General features: G+C 42.3%; 1 protein-coding gene and 1 long non-coding RNA gene across 3 annotated transcripts in view; one reads left to right on the forward strand and one right to left on the reverse strand.

The window, feature by feature from the left end:
- The window catches only part of LOC137000278 (uncharacterized), a 65,771-nt gene that overhangs the window by 16,272 nt on the left and 30,074 nt on the right, over positions 1-19,425 (forward strand). The gene's annotated exons all lie outside the window — the stretch shown is intronic.
- Positions 1,408-18,948, reverse strand: LOC105675271 (homeobox protein Hmx). The gene is made up of 3 exons (XM_012372273.2): positions 17,049-18,948; positions 6,996-7,327; positions 1,408-4,284 (listed from the first exon to the last, which is right to left on the reverse strand). The coding sequence occupies exons 1-3, from the start codon at positions 17,648-17,650 to the stop codon at positions 3,443-3,445; spliced, it is 1,776 nt and encodes a 591-aa protein (XP_012227696.2). The 5' UTR covers positions 17,651-18,948; the 3' UTR covers positions 1,408-3,442.

Consider the following 19,425-nt stretch of genomic DNA (forward strand, 5'->3'; position numbering starts at 1 on the left):
GCAGATGCGTTGCCGCTGTGTGCAGCGGATGCAGAATGTGGGCGGTAGAGGTGCATTGTCGGTCCTCCCTCGTGGTCGAGCTGCTAGCTACGCCGTTTCGGTGATGTTAAATCACGCTGACTGCGCTCGCGAGTGCAGCGAGCGGTTAATACATTCGAGCGCGCAAGTGGATTGCGACGAACGCGTGAAAAATAGCGTGCACGCACAACCGTTATATTTGTTTATGATTACGCAATGGTACTAGCGCTCAAATATGCTTGGATATTTTTTAGATATCAAATTTTTGGCAATATCTATGGATGTTCAGGCGTTTATTGAAATTGCTGTTGTATGAAAAGAAATTCTCATGGAAAAATCACTGTAAATAAATTGTATAACACAAAGTATTATGATACAAGCATTATACGAATTACGAATCACGAGACAATTGAATATTCAATAAATGTCCAAGAATATTTGAAGAATATCTAAAAATCTGTGCATAGTTTTTTCCGAGATATATTAAGAACATGGTTATTAACGATCCCTAATCGTTGTATTTTCAATTGATAATTCGAGAGTTGTTTTGCGAAGCGCGATTAAGCGAGCTCGTAAGAACCGATTTTACGCACGACTTAATTTAAATTTTTCCTGTAAATATATTGTCTCGCGAGTATTACTCACAGTTCGTGGCTTTCTCGATTGAATATCGGTTGAATAAACTTACGCAAATTGACTGTAAATGAATAATCGTCATACTTTTATATAAATCACTGTCCATAATATTTTGATTTGATGGAAAAAGACTTAAATATTTTCCGAAAGAATTAATTACACTGCATCTCACTTCTCTTTTTACTTGTCCGCGAGAAATTTAGAATAAAATATGATAGAATAAATAAGAAATAAGCCTTCTTTTACTAATAATCTTTTTTGTCGCGCGAATTTAAATTCTAAATTGGCGATTCTATCCATGAGACAGCGCGTAGCGGCAATGTGAATGTGGATTAACGGGTTTTATTAACCGACGTTCTCCTCGATTCGTTCGAATCGCGATTCTATCCAAGAATCGTTCGTTGATTTTATTTTGAAAGCGGAATGTTGGATTTTTATTCCCGTGTCAATTTGTTTAGTTACGACGGCCCCTTGCAAAGCCGCGTAACAATTATTTTTAATCCTAGGCTCCGGATTTTTATGTGAACGCCGCTGGTGTGTTTCATGGTTCCGCTGTTATCTCTTTATGGGCGCCACGGCAAAAGCGCAATTTGAACGATATTCACGTTTTTATTCGATCGGTCACCGATCCTCGCCGAATATCGCCGTCGAATTCGCGATTGTATCGTCTCGTGGCCGAGACGACAACACGAGATCGACGATGCCCGTGCTGCTGTTCAGTACAGAACTTGAGTAGAAGAAATGCGACGTGTATTGTATGGTTCAACGATCATTATTTAGCGATTACGAAACGATCGGCTGTACAATAATTTGAGATCTCGGATCACAAATATCCGTATAAAACACGGTACGGCGAATCTTCTCCTTAATTGACGTCTATAGATAGGTGATATACAATGTGAGAGAGGCGGTATTTCGTAGCTCTACCGTTCTGTTTAATAAAATTATTCGTTTAGATACTTATCACAACAGGTGGAATATATCGTAGGAACCCTGCCTGTGTTTTAACATGTGTGTGTGTGTGTGTGTGTGTGTGTGCGTGCGTATGTGTGCGCGTGTATGTGTGTGTGGTGTGTGTATGTGTCTCGCGCGTTTGTGTATGTATGTCGTGTATGTCCAATCTTACAACCACAGCGAATCCCGATTATATCAGGTATTGAAAGCAGTGTAATTTCAGCGAGTTCAAATTTCTGCAGACAGGCGAAAACAATATCTGCGCTTATACGCGACAATGAAAACGTAACGTTGGCGTAAGGTTCATTTTTCCGTATATACTTTGTATTAACAATTGAACTCACCGAAATTCTACCGACATTTTAATCCCCGGATTACATTAACGGAGTTTCCGATCACACGCGCTCGCAGCGTCTCCCTCGGCGCTTAGAATTACACTTTCGCGTAAAAACTATTTACACAGGGAAAATGATTGCAGAAACGGATACGACTCGACAAACAATTAAAATATCGGGCGTTGTACAATCGCGCGCGGGACGGTTTGGAAATTGCATTCTCGTATCCGCGCCAATTGTTTTCCCTCACGCGTATCCGGAGAGTCGCTACCGTATTATTTTATCTACAGATATCCCGAATATCGAGAATCGAACGCGGACAGTGTCTCATTCTCCCATTTTATCGATCGCGAAGGGAATCGTGACATTTTGCATCCCGTTTTAAAGTGCACGAACAAACTGGAAGCGACAACGTACGACGCGTATTATTACATCGGCGATAAACCGGAAGAGAAACCATACGAGATCGCGGCCAACTTTCGTCGCCCGTGGCTTAAGGAAGGGACTCGTAATAATTATAATCACAGTCCAATTCCCTGCACAATTGCGTAGATTAGCACAAATATTTCTAGTGCTCGATGCAAAGGGCAATAAGTCAAAATTTTTCGTTGTTTCAAGAAAAATGTGAGATAAACTTCAAATATACCACAAAATAGAATCATTTATGATTAAACGTGATAATCTCAGTGTTATTTTTCTGTTAATGTAATTGTTGGAAAATACGTTATCAATTTAGTACATCTTTTGATTTATTTCAAGACAAAATTGACTCGAAGCCTTCTTATCAAGCACCAGACACATGGTCTTATCAAATAATTTATGAAGATAACATTTTTTTACATGAGTATAAGCTTATATTTAGAAAACGTAGAGTTTTAACTTATTGAGTTCATATTCTACTAGAATGCAATTTTATTTGCTGCTTTGATATTATCCGCGATTAGTATAAATAAAATATTCGTACGTTTTATTATTTATGAGCATTATACTAAAAAATCGAAATGCATCTTGCACTAATTTTTTTTGAATAATTTTAGATAATCTCGTGAAAGAAGAGATACATCTTGAAAAAATAGTGAAACACAGCGTTCGAAAAGAGATATAATTTTAGCATTAGATATAATAGTACAACATATAATTTTGCGCAGTTGAAAGTGAATGAAAACTCTACATTTCTCGCCGATACTCACGTTTATCCACATCGTCCGTGTGTTCGTACTAGAAAACCATTTGTATTCCAACATTCCCGATTACAGCCGAGGAGACAGCCGTGCCGCGTCCGGTGGTGTCGCGCGGGATCGGTTAAGGAGATCGTCGCAGACCCATAAAAAGATCCGCGTCGCGCGCGCCATTTATTCGATGTCGATCAACCTGACGGCGCGATCCAGGCAAGAAAGCGTCATCGTTGTCGTCGCGTCGTTCACAGGAATCTGTGTCTTGTTCAGGGCCGCAGTCTCCCGCAGCAGCCGCACGCTGCCCTCGTAAGTCGTCGGACGGTGTTATTGCGAGGACGTCCGCGGTGGTTGGCCGTTGGGCGGCGGCGGCGGCGGGGGCGGCGGTTGCGGGTGCACCTGGTGGGATAGTAGACTGTGCGCCTGCACGTGGGCCGCCGCCGGGTGGTGATGGTGGTGCTGATGGTGATGGGAGTAGAAGATGGGCTGCGCCGTGGTGGGCGCGCACGAGGTGCCGACGCCGACGCCCACACCGACGCCGACGCCGACGCCAACCGAATGCGACAGGGCGGAGGTCCCGCCGACTGACGACGGCGGTGGCGGACCCGGCGCCGTCACCGATACGGACACACCGCCGGAAGCGCCGGTGCCGGCCGACGCTTCGTGATACAAGATCGGCACCCTGACCAGCCTCTGGGTGGCGTGCGCCATGTTCGCCGCCTCCAACTCGGCGGCCAGCTGTCGCTTCCATTTGTTCCGTCGATTTTGAAACCAGATCTTCACTTGGGTCTCCGTAAGCCTGAGCGAGGCTGCGAGGCCGGCGCGCTCCGACGACGAGAGGTAGCGCTTCATATCGAACGTGCTCTCCAGCTGGAAAACCTGCGACCTGGAGAACACCGTCCTAGTCTTCTTCTTGCGCTTTATGCTGTTCGACTCGCGACCGTCCACGCCGACTTGGACGTTGTTCTGACCGTTGCTGTTGCCGTTGCCGCCGCCACTACCGCCGCCGCTCACCGAATTTCCGTGAACACTCGTCGAGGTGGATTCGCCTTCGCCGTCGGCGTCCGCACAGTCGTCCGCATCGCCGAGATCGTCGTGCGCATCGTCGCCGCTCGACGGACTCCTCGCGCGATGCAGGCGATCATCGCCATTGTCGTCATCCAGCTCGTCTACGCAGAAGAAAGACGCGTGTTGATTTCGATCACTCTGTGGCTTTTCTAACGCTTCGTAACACGCGAGCTATGTGTTTATCTTGAATTTATTTTTACGTGTTTTTGCTTTTTCGAGATCTATTCTCGCTCAACTCGTCAATATTATCTTGTGAAGTTGTCGTATTGCCATACATACTTGGCGCGAGGCGCTGCCTCTTGATACCGATCGTTTATCGATAAACACGAATTATTATCTGCGAAAATGTTATCCCATTCTTCTGAAATTTTCACCCAATTTTAACGGAAATCATGATTGCTTCTTTTTCTCCTTTCCAATATATTTATTTTTTATTACAATCAAAAATTTCCAGAAACATCTTTTATAGATTGGTATTCACACTTTCTTACTGAATGATCTTTTTTAAATTATGGAAGCAGAGATAATTATTATATTTCAATCGCGTTCTTATAAAGAATAATCGGATAAACCTGATTAATGATACAAAGCTGGTAAAGATAACAATTGCGATCACATAATAAATTGGTAATGATATTTGTAATGTATGTAGAGTATATGCCACAGGCAACCTTGTATATTTATCGAAATAATCAAATCGTTAGCGAGAGAAAGGCAAGCGCGTTAATCGCTCTTCTTTTTAAACGTGATCCGCATGCGTCAATCAATCTGGCGAGAGCGTTTTGGATTTACAAATTCTCTCACGCGCTTTCCGATAAATCGCTATTATACATTTCTCTATCCGTATTGAATATTTAATCAATTAATAGAACGCTAATTAATATTCTATTAATCCATTTTGACATAATTGCTGCGGATTGAATTCTCTACGCAAATGCAAATGCATCACCCGTGGTGTTATTTGCGACGTATTCATATTTGTGTAAAATACCATTATACGTCTCCGCCCGTCTCTTTCTAAAGTACATGGCAATACGGAGAGAACAATGAAACATAACAATTTGTTTATTTCCTATAAATATTTTCTTTTTCACATAATGCTTTTTAATTGACATGCAATATTTCGCGACATATACAAATCGAATAAAATATTCATCAATTTTCTTCGGAAATTTTTTGTCACAGAAATGATTCAATAATTAGATTCGTTCTAAAATTTTTTTGATGAAATAAATTTTAATCACAATAATACAACGACATTTGAATATAGACCGCGATCGAAGATTAATGATTCTTTTATTTTCAATGAGAAAATGACATTTAGGATGTGTTGCAGGATGTTTAATTCTTTCTCTATACAAATGATCGTTGTAGCACAGAAAAGTCTCGGCTGAAATTAAATACAATACTTTTTTATAATCAATAATTTGATATTTGTTATCAGAAATATAATCGAGCAGGATATATTTTTAAAAATACGCGTTTTCCAATTTTTTGTTTGTTAAGTGAGAATCATTATTACTATTGAAACAAAATCTATTAAAAAATCTGATTCATGTAGCTTTAAATATTTTCTCTATTATATTTTTCTATACAATTATTTAGATTACGTCTGTCTATTATCAACAAATTGTTGCATTAGATCTTTAACAATCTGCATGCCTGAATCAAAACAGGAATAACGCGAAACAATACAGTAATCAATTTATCATCTAACTATGATAGTAAAATCCATTTCCGTTCCTATAATTATCGTAAAAAGATTTATTGTTGTTTTGTGGGGAACAATTAAGTCGGACGAACGAGTGTGACTTGCGAACAATAGCGAACGATTGTAGATGTGTCTGTAGGTGCAGATAGTAACTGCCTAAGTGCTTAGGCAAGGTGGCAGAAGCAAAACGATCAGCGGGTAAGGCGATCGACGTTGGTTTGTCGTGGTGGAAGCCGTGGAAGCCTTACACGTAGTTGTATACGCGAAGATAGATACACTTGCGTCTATATGGTGTATATGGACAATATATCTGTATATTTATAGAGGTCTCGTGTTAACCCTCGTTTCTTTCCCTCTTCTCTTCGCGATCTATATGAGTTATCGGCATTCTACATCTCGATTGTTCCGAAACATCGGTCTGCGCATTTCTCGATGTCTGTTCAATGTATCGAATTTTTCGAATTCTTCTCTGAAGCATGAAAATTTTCATGTCTGCTCTTTGACTAATTTAAAAAATGTAGTCAACTCTAAGACAATAAAATCCGATTTAGCGATAAATGTTATGAAAGCAAGAAAGTAAAAAGTCATTTGTTAGTATTACGATTGTAATAAAGTAATATTGTTATAGCAGTAATAGATTAATAATAGGATTATATCAATGAATTAATTAATTTGCCTACGTTAATTATTGTTCTATGTTATTATCGTCAGGTAAAACGAAGCACAGCTTTCATAATCGAAAGCATTTATTTACTCATTTATATTTGTGGAAATAATCTCAGACATAGTCTTAGTTTTATTAGAGGTAACCGAATGATTCAGTTATTACTATTTTTTTCATGAAATATATTATTGCGTGTAAAGTATTGAAAATAAAATTTATAGTTCTAGATTTCCACTTTCCATTTAATCGTAGTATGAAAAAAAAAGGGGAAAATGTTTCGTATTACTTTAATTTTAACACGAGATGAGAGTCGACGCGCCAGACCACCGTTGCGAAACAATGTTAGCATTTCCTTTCATCCGTGGGGTGCGTTTTTCTCTTCGGATTATCCTAAATAAGCCGTCTCGATCTGCTCGGAAAGAGGGAATCGAACTCACCTCGCTGCGGGAAAGACGCGGACGCGGGACTGACGCGGCTGAGGGTGCCGACCACATCGCTCGGCGACGGATGCTCGAGCGTCTGCAGGCCGTGCGTCGGCCTCCATGGAAACGGCCAGCCGGCGCCGCCGAGTAGGACACCGCGAATGCCGTCGGCGTCAACGATATCCGGCGATTGACCGGCGACCTGTACGGCATTGCTGAGGGCGGACGATGCGGCGGCGGCCAGCCGCGAATGATGTTGATGCTGCTGTTGCTGTTGATGAAGATGTTGCAGTGTCGACGGGTAGAACAAGCCGCCGATGCCGACCGGGTATCGGCTTGCTATCAATCTGCGATAAAATAGCGCGTGCTTTTAACACTGGTACAATATTTTTGATAGTATACACACATATAAACATTTGTCAAAATGATTAAGAGACAGTGAGATTGCAATGTGACAAAGCTTGTTTAGATATAAATCCGGATAGGTGAGAATCGGAAAGAGCAAACTGTAATTTTAATGAGCGATAAGTCGATTAATTTGTGGAATCGATTTAAAAATTATTTATGAGATACGTATAATTGAGTTGTGAGTAATTGAAAACAAAAAACTGCCGCGATATAATTGAAGTGAGAAATATAAATTAATATAAAAAATTTATTTATTTAAATTCAAACGCATTTAGAGAAGCTTAATTCTAGAATAATTGTTAGAATATTTTATATATTAAATATTATAGGATTTCTTTAATTCGCGAAATGGAATTTATATTAACTTTAAAGTGAAGACTTTTAAAAGATGTCCATATAAAAATTTTCTTAATAGTTTTAATAATTATGTTTAACGTCGATTGTAGAAAGAGATTTAAACTATGTCATATTTAATTTAAAACAGCAAGATTCACGCTATTATATTAAATTATTGTAAGATGACATGGACATGTGAAATGTCAAGAGTAGTGTCACGTAATTAAATGTCAAAAGTTAATTGATATTAGATAGAAGTCCGCGAAGTCCGCAAACTTCAAGCTTCATCGTCGTTGACACGAAAAAAATAACCAAATGCCACAAACACTGAATACATTTTCAGTTTTGTTTGCGAAAGTTACGAACAGCCATCGCTGTAAATTCAAATACAGTCTGTCTATAACGCGAGTAATTCGACCGTGCGATTGTTACGTTCGGGATAAGTGCCGTCGCTCGTAGCCGGCGGCCATCACCGCTCGGATTTACTCAACCACTCGGGAGAAAGCAAAGTTCTCCACTGCTTGGAATATTTGGAAACGGTGTTTGCGCCGCAACAATGGCCAGACGTGCTACGGATAAACGCTCGACTGGTTATTAAGAGCAAAAATCCGCTTAGAGCAAGAAGCTCCCGAACAGATCGTTACGCTGATCGAAGAATATACCTGCGTCGTGGACCCTTCCAGTAGCAAATTTCGAATTTCAAGGGCCTTCCGCCTTCGCGGAACAACACGTAGAAACTCTAATTAAATTCCTCTGCTTACAAAAGCAATTTCCATAAGCTTTAACAAATAAACACTCTCGACACAGTGATCATGGATAAAAATACAATAACACAATGAAACATTTCATAAAATTTCGCGCTTTTGGATCCATTTCGGTAATCAGAATTTTTAGATCGTTTAAATTCGCCACTGGACGTTTTTCACGGTTTGTTGTTCTCAGGCTCTTATTTAGCGGCCTAACGAATGTGCTCTCTTTTTCTCCGATCGTTACTTCCGATTGTGGTTAAGAGCTATTGTTGCAGCTGCACGCGTTGTGGAAACTTAATGCGAGAGTAACCGATTTACGGCGACGATTCGAAATTGAAATATACACGGTTAGAGGCAGGCAAGAGCAGGACCGCCGGTCAACCGGCTGATATCGGTAGGCAGGGCCGGTTGGTTAGACATGTGGGCCGCGGAGGCTTCGGAAGCCCTAGTACTTCCCCGTGTTTCTTCCGCACTTCCCCGGCAGTCTGTCTGCGATCTGATCTCGTTTCGATACACGCTTACCTTATGAGAATGTATTTGACTTTGTCCGATCGCGAGCACTTTGCGCTTACATTTTATTTGGTCGATAATATCGATTTTGTGTTCGCGGTAACAAATAGAATCGACAATTCATTCGCTTTAACATTTCGCAAAATTATCCGATATCCGCTTGATTTATTTCGTAAATTTATTCAGAATCTGCTTAGCGATATATTTCTTCTCTCGTCTTGAAATAAATTTCCTCTTAGGAATTCATAACGTTTACGCGGTTTTAAATTATGATGTAAAACATATTAAAACTTTTCAGCGCGAAATATCGCAGTTTCCTTTTTTCTTCAGACATCGCGGGGCACTTTGCTTATTATCTTGAGAAGCTCGAATTTTATTAAGTCCGCGCAACAACAAACGCGTTTGCAAACATCTTTCCTTTCATTAAGAGAGAGAGAGAGAGTTCGCTTCAATGAAACTTATTTTCTTCCACATTCGGTAAATCGATTAGGTATCGATCTGCTTTTCAAGGGCACTGTCTCGTTTGATAAACCAGCAACGTTCACGCTTATACGATTCGGTAGCGAGGCGCCATACACCATTGACCATTTATCACCTCGACGAAGGTGTCGGCGCGGGCGATAGATGCGACACAATACAACGACAACGACGAATTAAGAGAAACCCTCCCTAAGAGAATTCCTCAGCGACACGCGATCTTCGCTGCGTCTTATTCTTAACCCCCGATTCTCTTGGCATCGAGACGAGAGAGATATCGAGGCTCTCTCGAGCGGGCTTCGCATAGTCGAACGGAGAAACGACGGCCCGGGGCACACAAATGCCCCGGAAAAGATAAAGGAAATCTGACAACCGCCTGTTTGTAAGCATTCAGGGACCCTTCTCTGAAGGAGCAGGTATAAACACCAAAACACTCGGATCTCTCTCGGCGGAGAGATCCTCCACCTTTTACTGCCTAATTCCGTAGGACTTACGTCTTAGAGACGGCCACGAGCACTCGACGGTCGGTCGTTTTACGAGTTCTCTCTCTCCATAGGTAGGTACTCGAGGACTCTTTAGCGATATTTCTCTCTGTAATGGGCTCTCTCGATCTAGGTCACCGAGCAAGCACTTGACTCGCGCGATTCGCCTCTGATTTCTATTTCTCTCTTCCCGCCGAGATGATCTCTCGAGTGTAGCGATTCTATTCAAGCTTTCATATTTAATTTACAGCTGATAATACTGAATGCTCCATTTCGAAGCTTCTCGACTTTATAATAATATTCTTATACCGTGCACTTTTAATATAAATTAAAGCGGGAAAAAAAATATTTTTAAAGAAATCCGCATTTATACATGTCTGTCTTTCAATTTCTTAGATGTTATACATACATATATCTTGATGCTTGATGGAAAATAAAGTTGCAAAGTAAAATCCTGTCAAGATAAAAGTTATTTGAAATTAATTAAAAAATAAACTTTTTATTCGCTTACTCTATAGATTTTAAAACTATCAACTTTATTTTCTAAAGTTAAAATATTGTAATAATTAAAATTCTTTTTTCTGTGAAATTTTCTAAGGAAGAAGAGTTTTGAATTTATCAAAGAATATAATCTTGCGTGTAACTTTATGCGTACGATATTAATTTATTTATAATTTGAAAGAGGCACTTTGGAAAGTTTATTGATACTTATTTTATTAGATTTGTGTATTGTATATTTTTAATATACAATAGGCTCACGTCTGAGTTAGCCCATATTCGGCATTTCCGTTAAAGTTTTCCCTCTGCATCTTCAATAACGTGTTATACCGCTTGCTTGTATTGATTATTATTCTTCCTCTGCTTGCGCTCAGTGAGTAAGTGCCATTCTCAAATATAAACTCTTTATGCCGTTAACGATCGCTCGTAACACGATACGTTTCGTCGTGTATCGTTACACCGAGGGTAGTTAGAAGCGCAGCGAAGAATGAGAAGTCGATCGCGTTCGCTAGCGAAAGTGCGCCCAAAGCGGTTTGCAATCTGTATGCTCAACATGCGATCATCACGCTTTACTTTAAAGAAAATATAAAAAGGAAAACAAAGAAGTAGCAAAAAATAAATTATCGGAATATCAACGTAGAACTGAAGAGAAAAAAAATATATATAACTATTTATTTATTAACTAACTTTATTAACTATATATATATAATTATTAATAACTATATATATATATATATAGTTAATAAATTTTCAAGTTTTGTTTGTGTTATCAGTTTGTTGAGAATGTGAAGAAGAATTTCTGTTTTTTATATCGTTTATTTTTCATCTAATTAGTCTCTTTTTTTATATGCATGTGACTGCATGTCGCGTACTGCGAACATGATGAAATCTATCGTTATAGGGCGTCTTATAAAGTGCTGTCAGAGTAACCCAACAACGATTTATTGGCTTTCAAAGCGTTCGGTTAAATCCATTAGTTGGCTTTATTAACGTGGAAAAGTAAAGAGAAAAGATATAAATAGCTGGTAAATTTTTAAATTTTGTTTTTTATTAATTTGTTGAGAATATTGCGAAGAATTTCTTTTCGTATATCGTTTATTTTTCGTCTAATTAATCTTTCTTCTTTGTACGTGCATGATTACATGTTGCACTACGTGAAATCTCTTGTTACATGCTGTCTTATAAATTGTCGTCAGAATAATTCAACAACAATTTATTGGCTTTCAAAGCGTTCAATTAAATCCGTAGTTGTCATCATTGTATTATTAGCTATAATAGAACAGAAGTTACGTATTTACATCAAAGAGAATGTGTTCTAATGCACATTCTAAAGTAAACATTATTAAAACAATTATCTGTTAATGCAAATTCTCCAATAAGCTTCAAAGAGTCGCTTTAAAAAGAAATAATCGTAGCAATTTGATTGTATAACAATTGAAAATGTCGAAAACAGATTAGTATCGAGAGCGATATCCCAGCACGGCATGAAAATATTACACTTTGGGATACTCGTTATGTTAATTGCATTTTCTTGTACAGCTTTTTAGTCGAAAGACTTTGCGGGGGCGAATCAGTGTCAAATGAAACGGAGAGAATTGTATCTCGCCGCAATTACTATCTACGGTCCATACGGCCGTCGCCGTCGCTCTCATCCCGCATTTGTTCTCGATGTCGAAACATCCATATCGCTCGCGAATAGGCGATCATACACAATAGGCTTTATCGTATCTTCCTTTGAAACTTGTAGCGCGATCCCACCCTAATTAACGAATCATTCATCAGCGCTGTAATTAACGAGGCAGCCTCTGTCGCGGATTATTAGACGGATCCTTTCGCTCGCGGTCCTAGCGTGCCTGCGGTAACGTTTTTGAATATAAGCTCTCGGAAAATCGCGGTGAGCAAAAAATATTTCCGCGATACTCCGCGCCCGGATCAATAGCTCTTGCGGACCGAATGCGAGCGAGTCCGAAACGTAGGAATTGAATACGAGATAAATTTGTGTGTAATCATTAATTTCTAAATATATGTACGATATACCGGAATGAAAACTCCGATTGCCTTTGTTCCGCTATTTTCCCGTGTATGTATCTCAAACATTTAATAATAATCATATGTAGTACATCGCGTTTTAATTTGAATAAAAGCTCTTTTCGGCTTCTGTAATCTTCTTTGATCAAATTAAAAAAACAATAAGTAATCTTTATAACGAGATAATTTTCGTTATACCGTACACATCTCAATCCTCGAGCAACGAAAAGCGCGTTTCTCCGGCTCACGTCGCATCTCAAGCAGTACGGATACGATTGTTACGATTTCATAAAGCGCGCACGTATACCGGGCGTATCCCGCGCGTAAATCCCTGCGCACGTATACTTATTCTTGCGGAGAAGTATTACTATTTGATCAGTTAAGTAGAGGAGAGGATATGGTGCGCTGCTGGGATCGCATGGCGCCAACTCCTCTCTCCGCGACCTTGGCGAGCGAGAATCTCAGGCTCCGGCGAAGAGCGGCGATTTAATAATAAATCGGGCCTAGAACTTGCGCGCTTCCTCCCGGAAGAGACGTAAGGGCTGCTAGCTCGGCTAAATGGGCCGCGGGATTGGTGCCCGTTTCTCGGGGGAATCTTAGGCTCCTTAACCTTGGACTATACGTGCACGGCGTTTCATCCGCATCCATTATGCAACTCTACGCCTAATTGATTTTTTTATCTTCCCCTCTTTTCCTTTTCCTCCTTCTTCGCCCTATCGGTATCCGACGCGCGTGTTTTCGCCGCTGGATTTCCAACGAATTTCGTTGGCAGTCGCGCAGTAACGTTAATTAGCGTGCTTGCGGAATTACGTCCAGGACACAGGCATGTACGCGTGTGCGCGTGTTATGGCGTGTGAGCGCGCGATCATCGCGTAATTCTACGCCACCGCGCGAATTTTTGTCGAATTGTATTTAAACGCGCAAATGGATCCGAACAGGAACATGTACATGCGATTTGTAATTTTACGTTATTGTACCGTGGCGCATGATTATTATAAGCGAGACGCGCTCTCTTTTGCAACTCTTTGTGACGTGTGAGTTGCATTCTGAATTATATGAAAATTCATGTATAATATAACATTTGCGTATATTTTATACCGTCCGGTTAACGTTAAGTTGCATTCGCACATGATTAGTGCGGCGCTATTATCGGAAGAAAAAAAGAAGTCGGTTATTTCTCAAGCTATCATGTAACATATCGCGCATAGAAATTTTTAAAATTTGCCTTTTTCAAGTTAAGAAGAAATTAATTTTTCATCAATTTTTATAAATATGACAAAGACAAACTCGGGAATAATTCAAACTTGAGGGATATGCTAGTTAGAAGAGTAGCATTTATAATCTTGGGGATGTGGAAATCTTGTTACTAGGTGAAAATAAAATGAACTACGCGCCTTTGACGAAAATCTGTTTACTATAGTTTACCATTTATCAGCCGCGATAAGTTCATTTGCGTGACGGGCCCCATTCGAGGAGGCTTTTCTCGTCGAGTGAAGTGTGCCCCAACGGCGCATACGAGTGGAACTTAATCAAATGGTAAACGGGTGGAAAACAAGCAATCGTAGATCGTCGCGTCGGCAGCCAGGCATGGCGAGGACGCGGAAAAAGGGCGGCGAGAACGTGGGGGACGGGCCGTCAATCGAGAGGGGGTGTAAATCTGATAAAATCATCTCGAACCCTCGTGTCTCTTCTGCCCTTCGCAGCGCCGCGCGCTCAGGTTCCTCGCAGATATATCCGATAGCGCGGGGGGGTCCTCTTAAGTAACGTAAGTAATGTAAGAGGGTGGTTGTTGCTATGGTTGTTATTAAATGAGACAGCCTAATAGGCCCATTACGGACCCTTCGTCGGTCCATTCCCACATAATATAATCCTCACCGCACGCGCTCGCCGCCGCTGTTGCTGCCCCTTACCGTTTCGCCACCCTCAATATGTCGTGTATCTTGATCCGAGCGTGCTCACGCCTACGGAAATCCTCGGTCCACGACCGCGAAAATTGTTCCCCGGATACATCCTTTCTGCCCGTAATCCAGGTTGACGTGTGCGGATATTGGTGCCACGGAACAAGGTGTTCGTGACATTAAGCAAAAAATATTTTAGGCTTCTTTGAAGCGTTTGAAGTCGTTTTTTCTTTGGATTAAGATGTCGAAGAATCTCGATAATCGAGACGCAATAATTTTCAATTCTGAGTTTTTGGCAAGTAAGCCTTGGTGAATCTCTTGTTAAAATAGGATTTACGAGAAAAAAATACTGGAAACAGGATTTTGCTATTGAGATATCTTTAAGATATTGTTTTACATTAAAGAATAATATTTTTAATGTTTAATAATAGAGACTATTACAAAAAATAATATTTATTAAATATTTTTTATACAAAAAAAATCAACTTCAAGTTGTTCAAAGCGGAAGAATAATTTTAGAGTGTCCAGCATATCTATATACGTCCTCTTAGATAAAGCGTTTAGAAATAATGTGATTGTAGTGCTGCAAGTAATTGCATGCCACTGTCTGTAAGAATTAAAGCTTTCTGGATTTTTATTGAATAGTTTAACGCGCATTAACGATATAATTAGTGCAATTTGCGTCGCTAATGCAGAAGTCATTGCACCATGCATTTGTACACACGTGCATAAAATTATGCAAACAACGATGGTGAATGGATTAATCCGACGTAATGGTGTTGTCGAATCTCTCGGGTGTCAAAGTCACGAATGCGTATTTTTTTATCGCGAAAACGTTAACGCAGCGGAGTTTCTAATTGTTCCGGAAGGTGCGGTCTTAATTTATTCAACAATTCCGCCAATTACGCGAGCGGCAAATATGAATAACGACGATGTTACGAATTAATTAATCATTAGTAAGTATTAGCAACTCCATTTACCGACACTTTTGAATTAATATTAAATAGCGACGACACTGAATTACTCGTTAAACGATCCCGTTTAATTCGTTGAATTATGCAGACGTGCATATTTTTTTCTTCTTTTTTTTCATAAATCCTAGAAATGTTTTACTAGCCGCGTGTTGCAAATAAAAACTAATATTTTAATATCTGCTCTATGGATTTTACTCGGATGACTGACATATCGTTCTACGCTGCGAAATGAATGGTGATCGCCGATCAGTACGAGGTTCGAATTTCGACCAGTTATTTCAACGCCATCAACCAATAAAATCGAAGGTCACATTGCCGCATCAACCGAGTTTAATATAACGGCATTGTGCAACGTATGTTTGTACGCGAATAAACGATGCGCGCGCGATACACGTGTTTGCGATACATAACGCTCTCGCGCGCGATCTTAATAAAAAGTATTATTACAAAAATCGCTGTTGTATGCCGTTTCATTTCTCGTGACGTTAGAACGAACGAGAAAGCGTTTATTTTTCATGAAAATAAAATGTTGTTCGCGAGAATGACGCAAAGTCTACCGCTAATCGTTTTTAAGACTGAATTTAGAAACATGGCTTCACTTTCACGGTTTTCCTGCTGTTTTGCGTGATTATATCACGTGTATTCACAGGGTGTTGCAAAAGTCGTGGATTTTTTTTCGAACCATAAATATTTGAAGCCAAAATAAGAAGAGCGGCTGATTGTTTCGATAATTATCGACATGTCAATAGCTTCTTAGCTTTCAGTAATCGATAAAGAGAACATTAAAGGGAATAAAAGAGTTCAAGAGCGCAAATAGATAAAAAAGCATGCTCTTCAATTTTTAATGCATTTAGTTTATGCAGAGGAAATTTAAACTAGATATATAAAGAATGTAAGGTTAAAAATTGAAGCAAAAGATAATAATGCACAATTTTTATAGCAGACAGACTGGATTTTAAAAAAAGCTATGTTTGCGCGAGTGAAAGTGCGCGACATCTGATATATATATATTGTTCTATATATTGACTGTATCTTGCTTCTGAGACCGAAATATGTAAAATTCATTGTCGCATTACATTACGTATTCAGTTTAAAAATATTTTTTTGTCATACATAAATGTAGTGCCGTCGGTCGTCCGTTGTGTCAGTTCTTTATGCTTTTGTGAACATTACATAATATGCGAGACAGCTGTACTGTGTTGAAATCGTTTAGATTTCGAATAGATTTTCGGACAATTGACACGAATGATGCGCGCGATCTGACGTTTATTGATTTATATTTAGCGGAAATTATAATACATTTAAAGAATATTGAGACCGATAAAAATAAATTGTTCTTAATTTTTTCTGTTTGTTTGCATTACAAATAAAGAGGACATTAAATTGTTTGTAAGATATTTTTCGTGTGTGTAAAGCAGCAATATGATACAATTAGTGGAATATATCGATTAAATGACGAAACCTCGAGTTGAACGACAGTTGAAAGCCTTTTTGTACGACAACTAATTTCGCGATTGCGGCGCTTCTCATCATCCAAGAGATTTCATTTATGCACAGCTCTGTCCATCGCAAGAAATTTTCGAAAATGTGTCATCGATGTGCTTTCGCGATTTCAACGAAAAGCGTACGACAAGAGAGATAATGATTACGCGTTAACGGCGCTGATACTACGAAAATTTGTGGCAGCGGAAAATCCAAAGCCACGTACCTTGAAAGCATCGCGAGATCGGCCGACGCTTGGTGTCCCAGTAGCGGATTGGCAGATGCGTCTCCGGGCGGCGAGAAGGTCGCGGTCGGACTGGTAGCACTGGTAGCACATCCGATACCGATACCGGCGGAATTCGCTCTGGGCTCCAGCACGGTGTGACCAGTGGACACGCCGCGCTGACCGCCGGACAACCTCAGAGACGTAGGCGAGGAAGAGGCTCTTCCGGGACTGCCACAGGACGGCGGAATCCTCTGCGAGTTCTGTGAGTTGGCCGACGGCAGCGGCGACGTCCTGTCGACGTCCGACGATTGCCTCTCACCGGATCCCGTAGAAGTCGTCGAGTCAACGGGCGGCGACTCCGGCCTGCCGAGGATACTGGAGATGCTGAAGGACGTGTATTGAGGATTGCAGGCCGGCCTGAGCGCCGGCTTGCTCACCGTGTCGAAGCTGAACGGATGGTGGTGATTGCTCAGACCGCAGCCGGACTTGCCGTTCTTCTCTTGCAGCAGCAGTTCCGCCGGCGTGGAACTACTTCTAGAGCCCTCGAGTTCGAGGTCCTCCTCCGATACGACCGACACCTCGATCTCCGTCTCGCCGGACATCCTTCGTACCTGCCCACTCGGAGAGGCCCCCTGCTGCGGCGATTTTTCCGCGGCTAGCCCAGCTAGCGGATTCTCCGAAGATCGGAGCTCTCTCGTTCTCGCTCGTAGCCGCGCGTCGTTCCTCGTCGTCGAACGCGCTCCGGTACGCGGATTTTCTCAAGGGGGGGTTTACACCGTCGACCGGCCGACGGTTAAACGGAGTCCATTGTTTCGCGCGACGCGACGCGATGGCTGTGCACCTCGGACGATCGCATATCAGGATGACACATTGGGTACGTTGATCGTGGCTCTCGCACGACGAGGCTTGTCGTACGTTAAGTTAGTCGCTGCGCGACCGTCGCCAACCGACGTCCTCGCGCGCCGTCGTGGATCGCAGACGGATCGCTCGATCGCGCGACATTCGTAAGCGATACCCTGGACGACAGGATGATAGGAGACAAGACACTTGGAGGGCCCACCCTTCGCGGAGTCACCCTCTCCCCCTATCGTCCTTCCGCCACCTACCACACCCCCTCTTTCTATCTTTACCCACCCCCCCCTCTCTCTTCTTCTCTTTCTTGCTCTCTCCTTCTCTTCACCGCTATCTATCCACTGCGGCCCGGCATGTAACTTTTCCTCTCCTTCCCACCTTCTCCGTGCTTTCCGTGCTTCTCTTTCGCCTCGTTCACCTACGACGCGTAAAGCGTTCTCGCGCGTCGTGTAACGCCGAGGCGAGATGCGCTATTGCGCCGTCACTTTTCTCGAGTCACTTCCACTGATCGCCGGCCACTCGTCACAAACTGTCAAAACGTTATCGCGACAGAATCATCATCGCGACACGTCATTTTTCATCCGGCTGATTCAGCGACGAACATTTAGCGACGTACGCGAATGTTTGAGGCAACGTACGGGAAAAAGTAGACCCGGGAAAGAGTTAGACGCACATTGGATCGCAATAACGGAGAGTTCGCGTGTAAGCAAGTCACGATCCCCGCGCGAGTAATCGCGCGACACGCCGCTAACGTGTTCGCGTCGCGTCGGAATTTCGACTCGCGCGCGTGTCGCCAAAGCGTCGGCGCGCGTGCCTGCCGAGTTAGAGAGAGAGAGAGAAAGCAACGCGCAAGCACCCTCGTGTCTGCGATGCGCTTCGCGGCGAGTGACGAGCCGCGGCGGATGGGCACACTGTGCTCGCGCTACTAAGGGTAGGAAAACGCCGGAGAAACCGCAGGTCACACAGATGAAGAGAGGCTCGCTCACATGCACACACACACTCACACACACACACATACACACACATACACGCTCCCGCACGTTCATACGGCGAGAGGGTAAGAGCGCAGCGAGAGGGGAGGCAACGAGAGGAAGGGAGAACGGCGTCGGCGGCAGCGAGAAGTAAGACAGAGAGGAAGAGCGCTTCGGAGTCACGCTTCGAGAGTCACGGGGTAGTTATTGCGCGCCGCGCGCGATAGCTAGACTGTGGGGTGCGAGCGAGCGGAAGGAGGGCGAGGGGATGGACTGCCGGTCGCTAGAACGGGGCGAGCGGATAAATTAGAGGGTGTTAGAAGGAGACGGCAGGAGAGAACATGCGGAGAACGGTGGGGTATCGTGGCAGAGAGGAGGAAGGGGGGGGGGCGAAGGGGTTTGGGTGGCGAGCGAGCGAGCGAGCGAGCGAGCGCGGAGGACGGCTAAGCTGCAAGTTGCCGGAAGGGGTGTCGGTGCGGTCGGGGTATGCGGCGGGGCGGGGCCTACGGCTTGCCAGGGGTTGGCTTTCCGGACTTCTCATAGGACGGAGGCGC

This window comes from Linepithema humile, chromosome 5 (assembly GCF_040581485.1).
Source record: "Linepithema humile isolate Giens D197 chromosome 5, Lhum_UNIL_v1.0, whole genome shotgun sequence".
Taxonomy (NCBI): Eukaryota; Metazoa; Arthropoda; class Insecta; order Hymenoptera; family Formicidae; genus Linepithema; species Linepithema humile.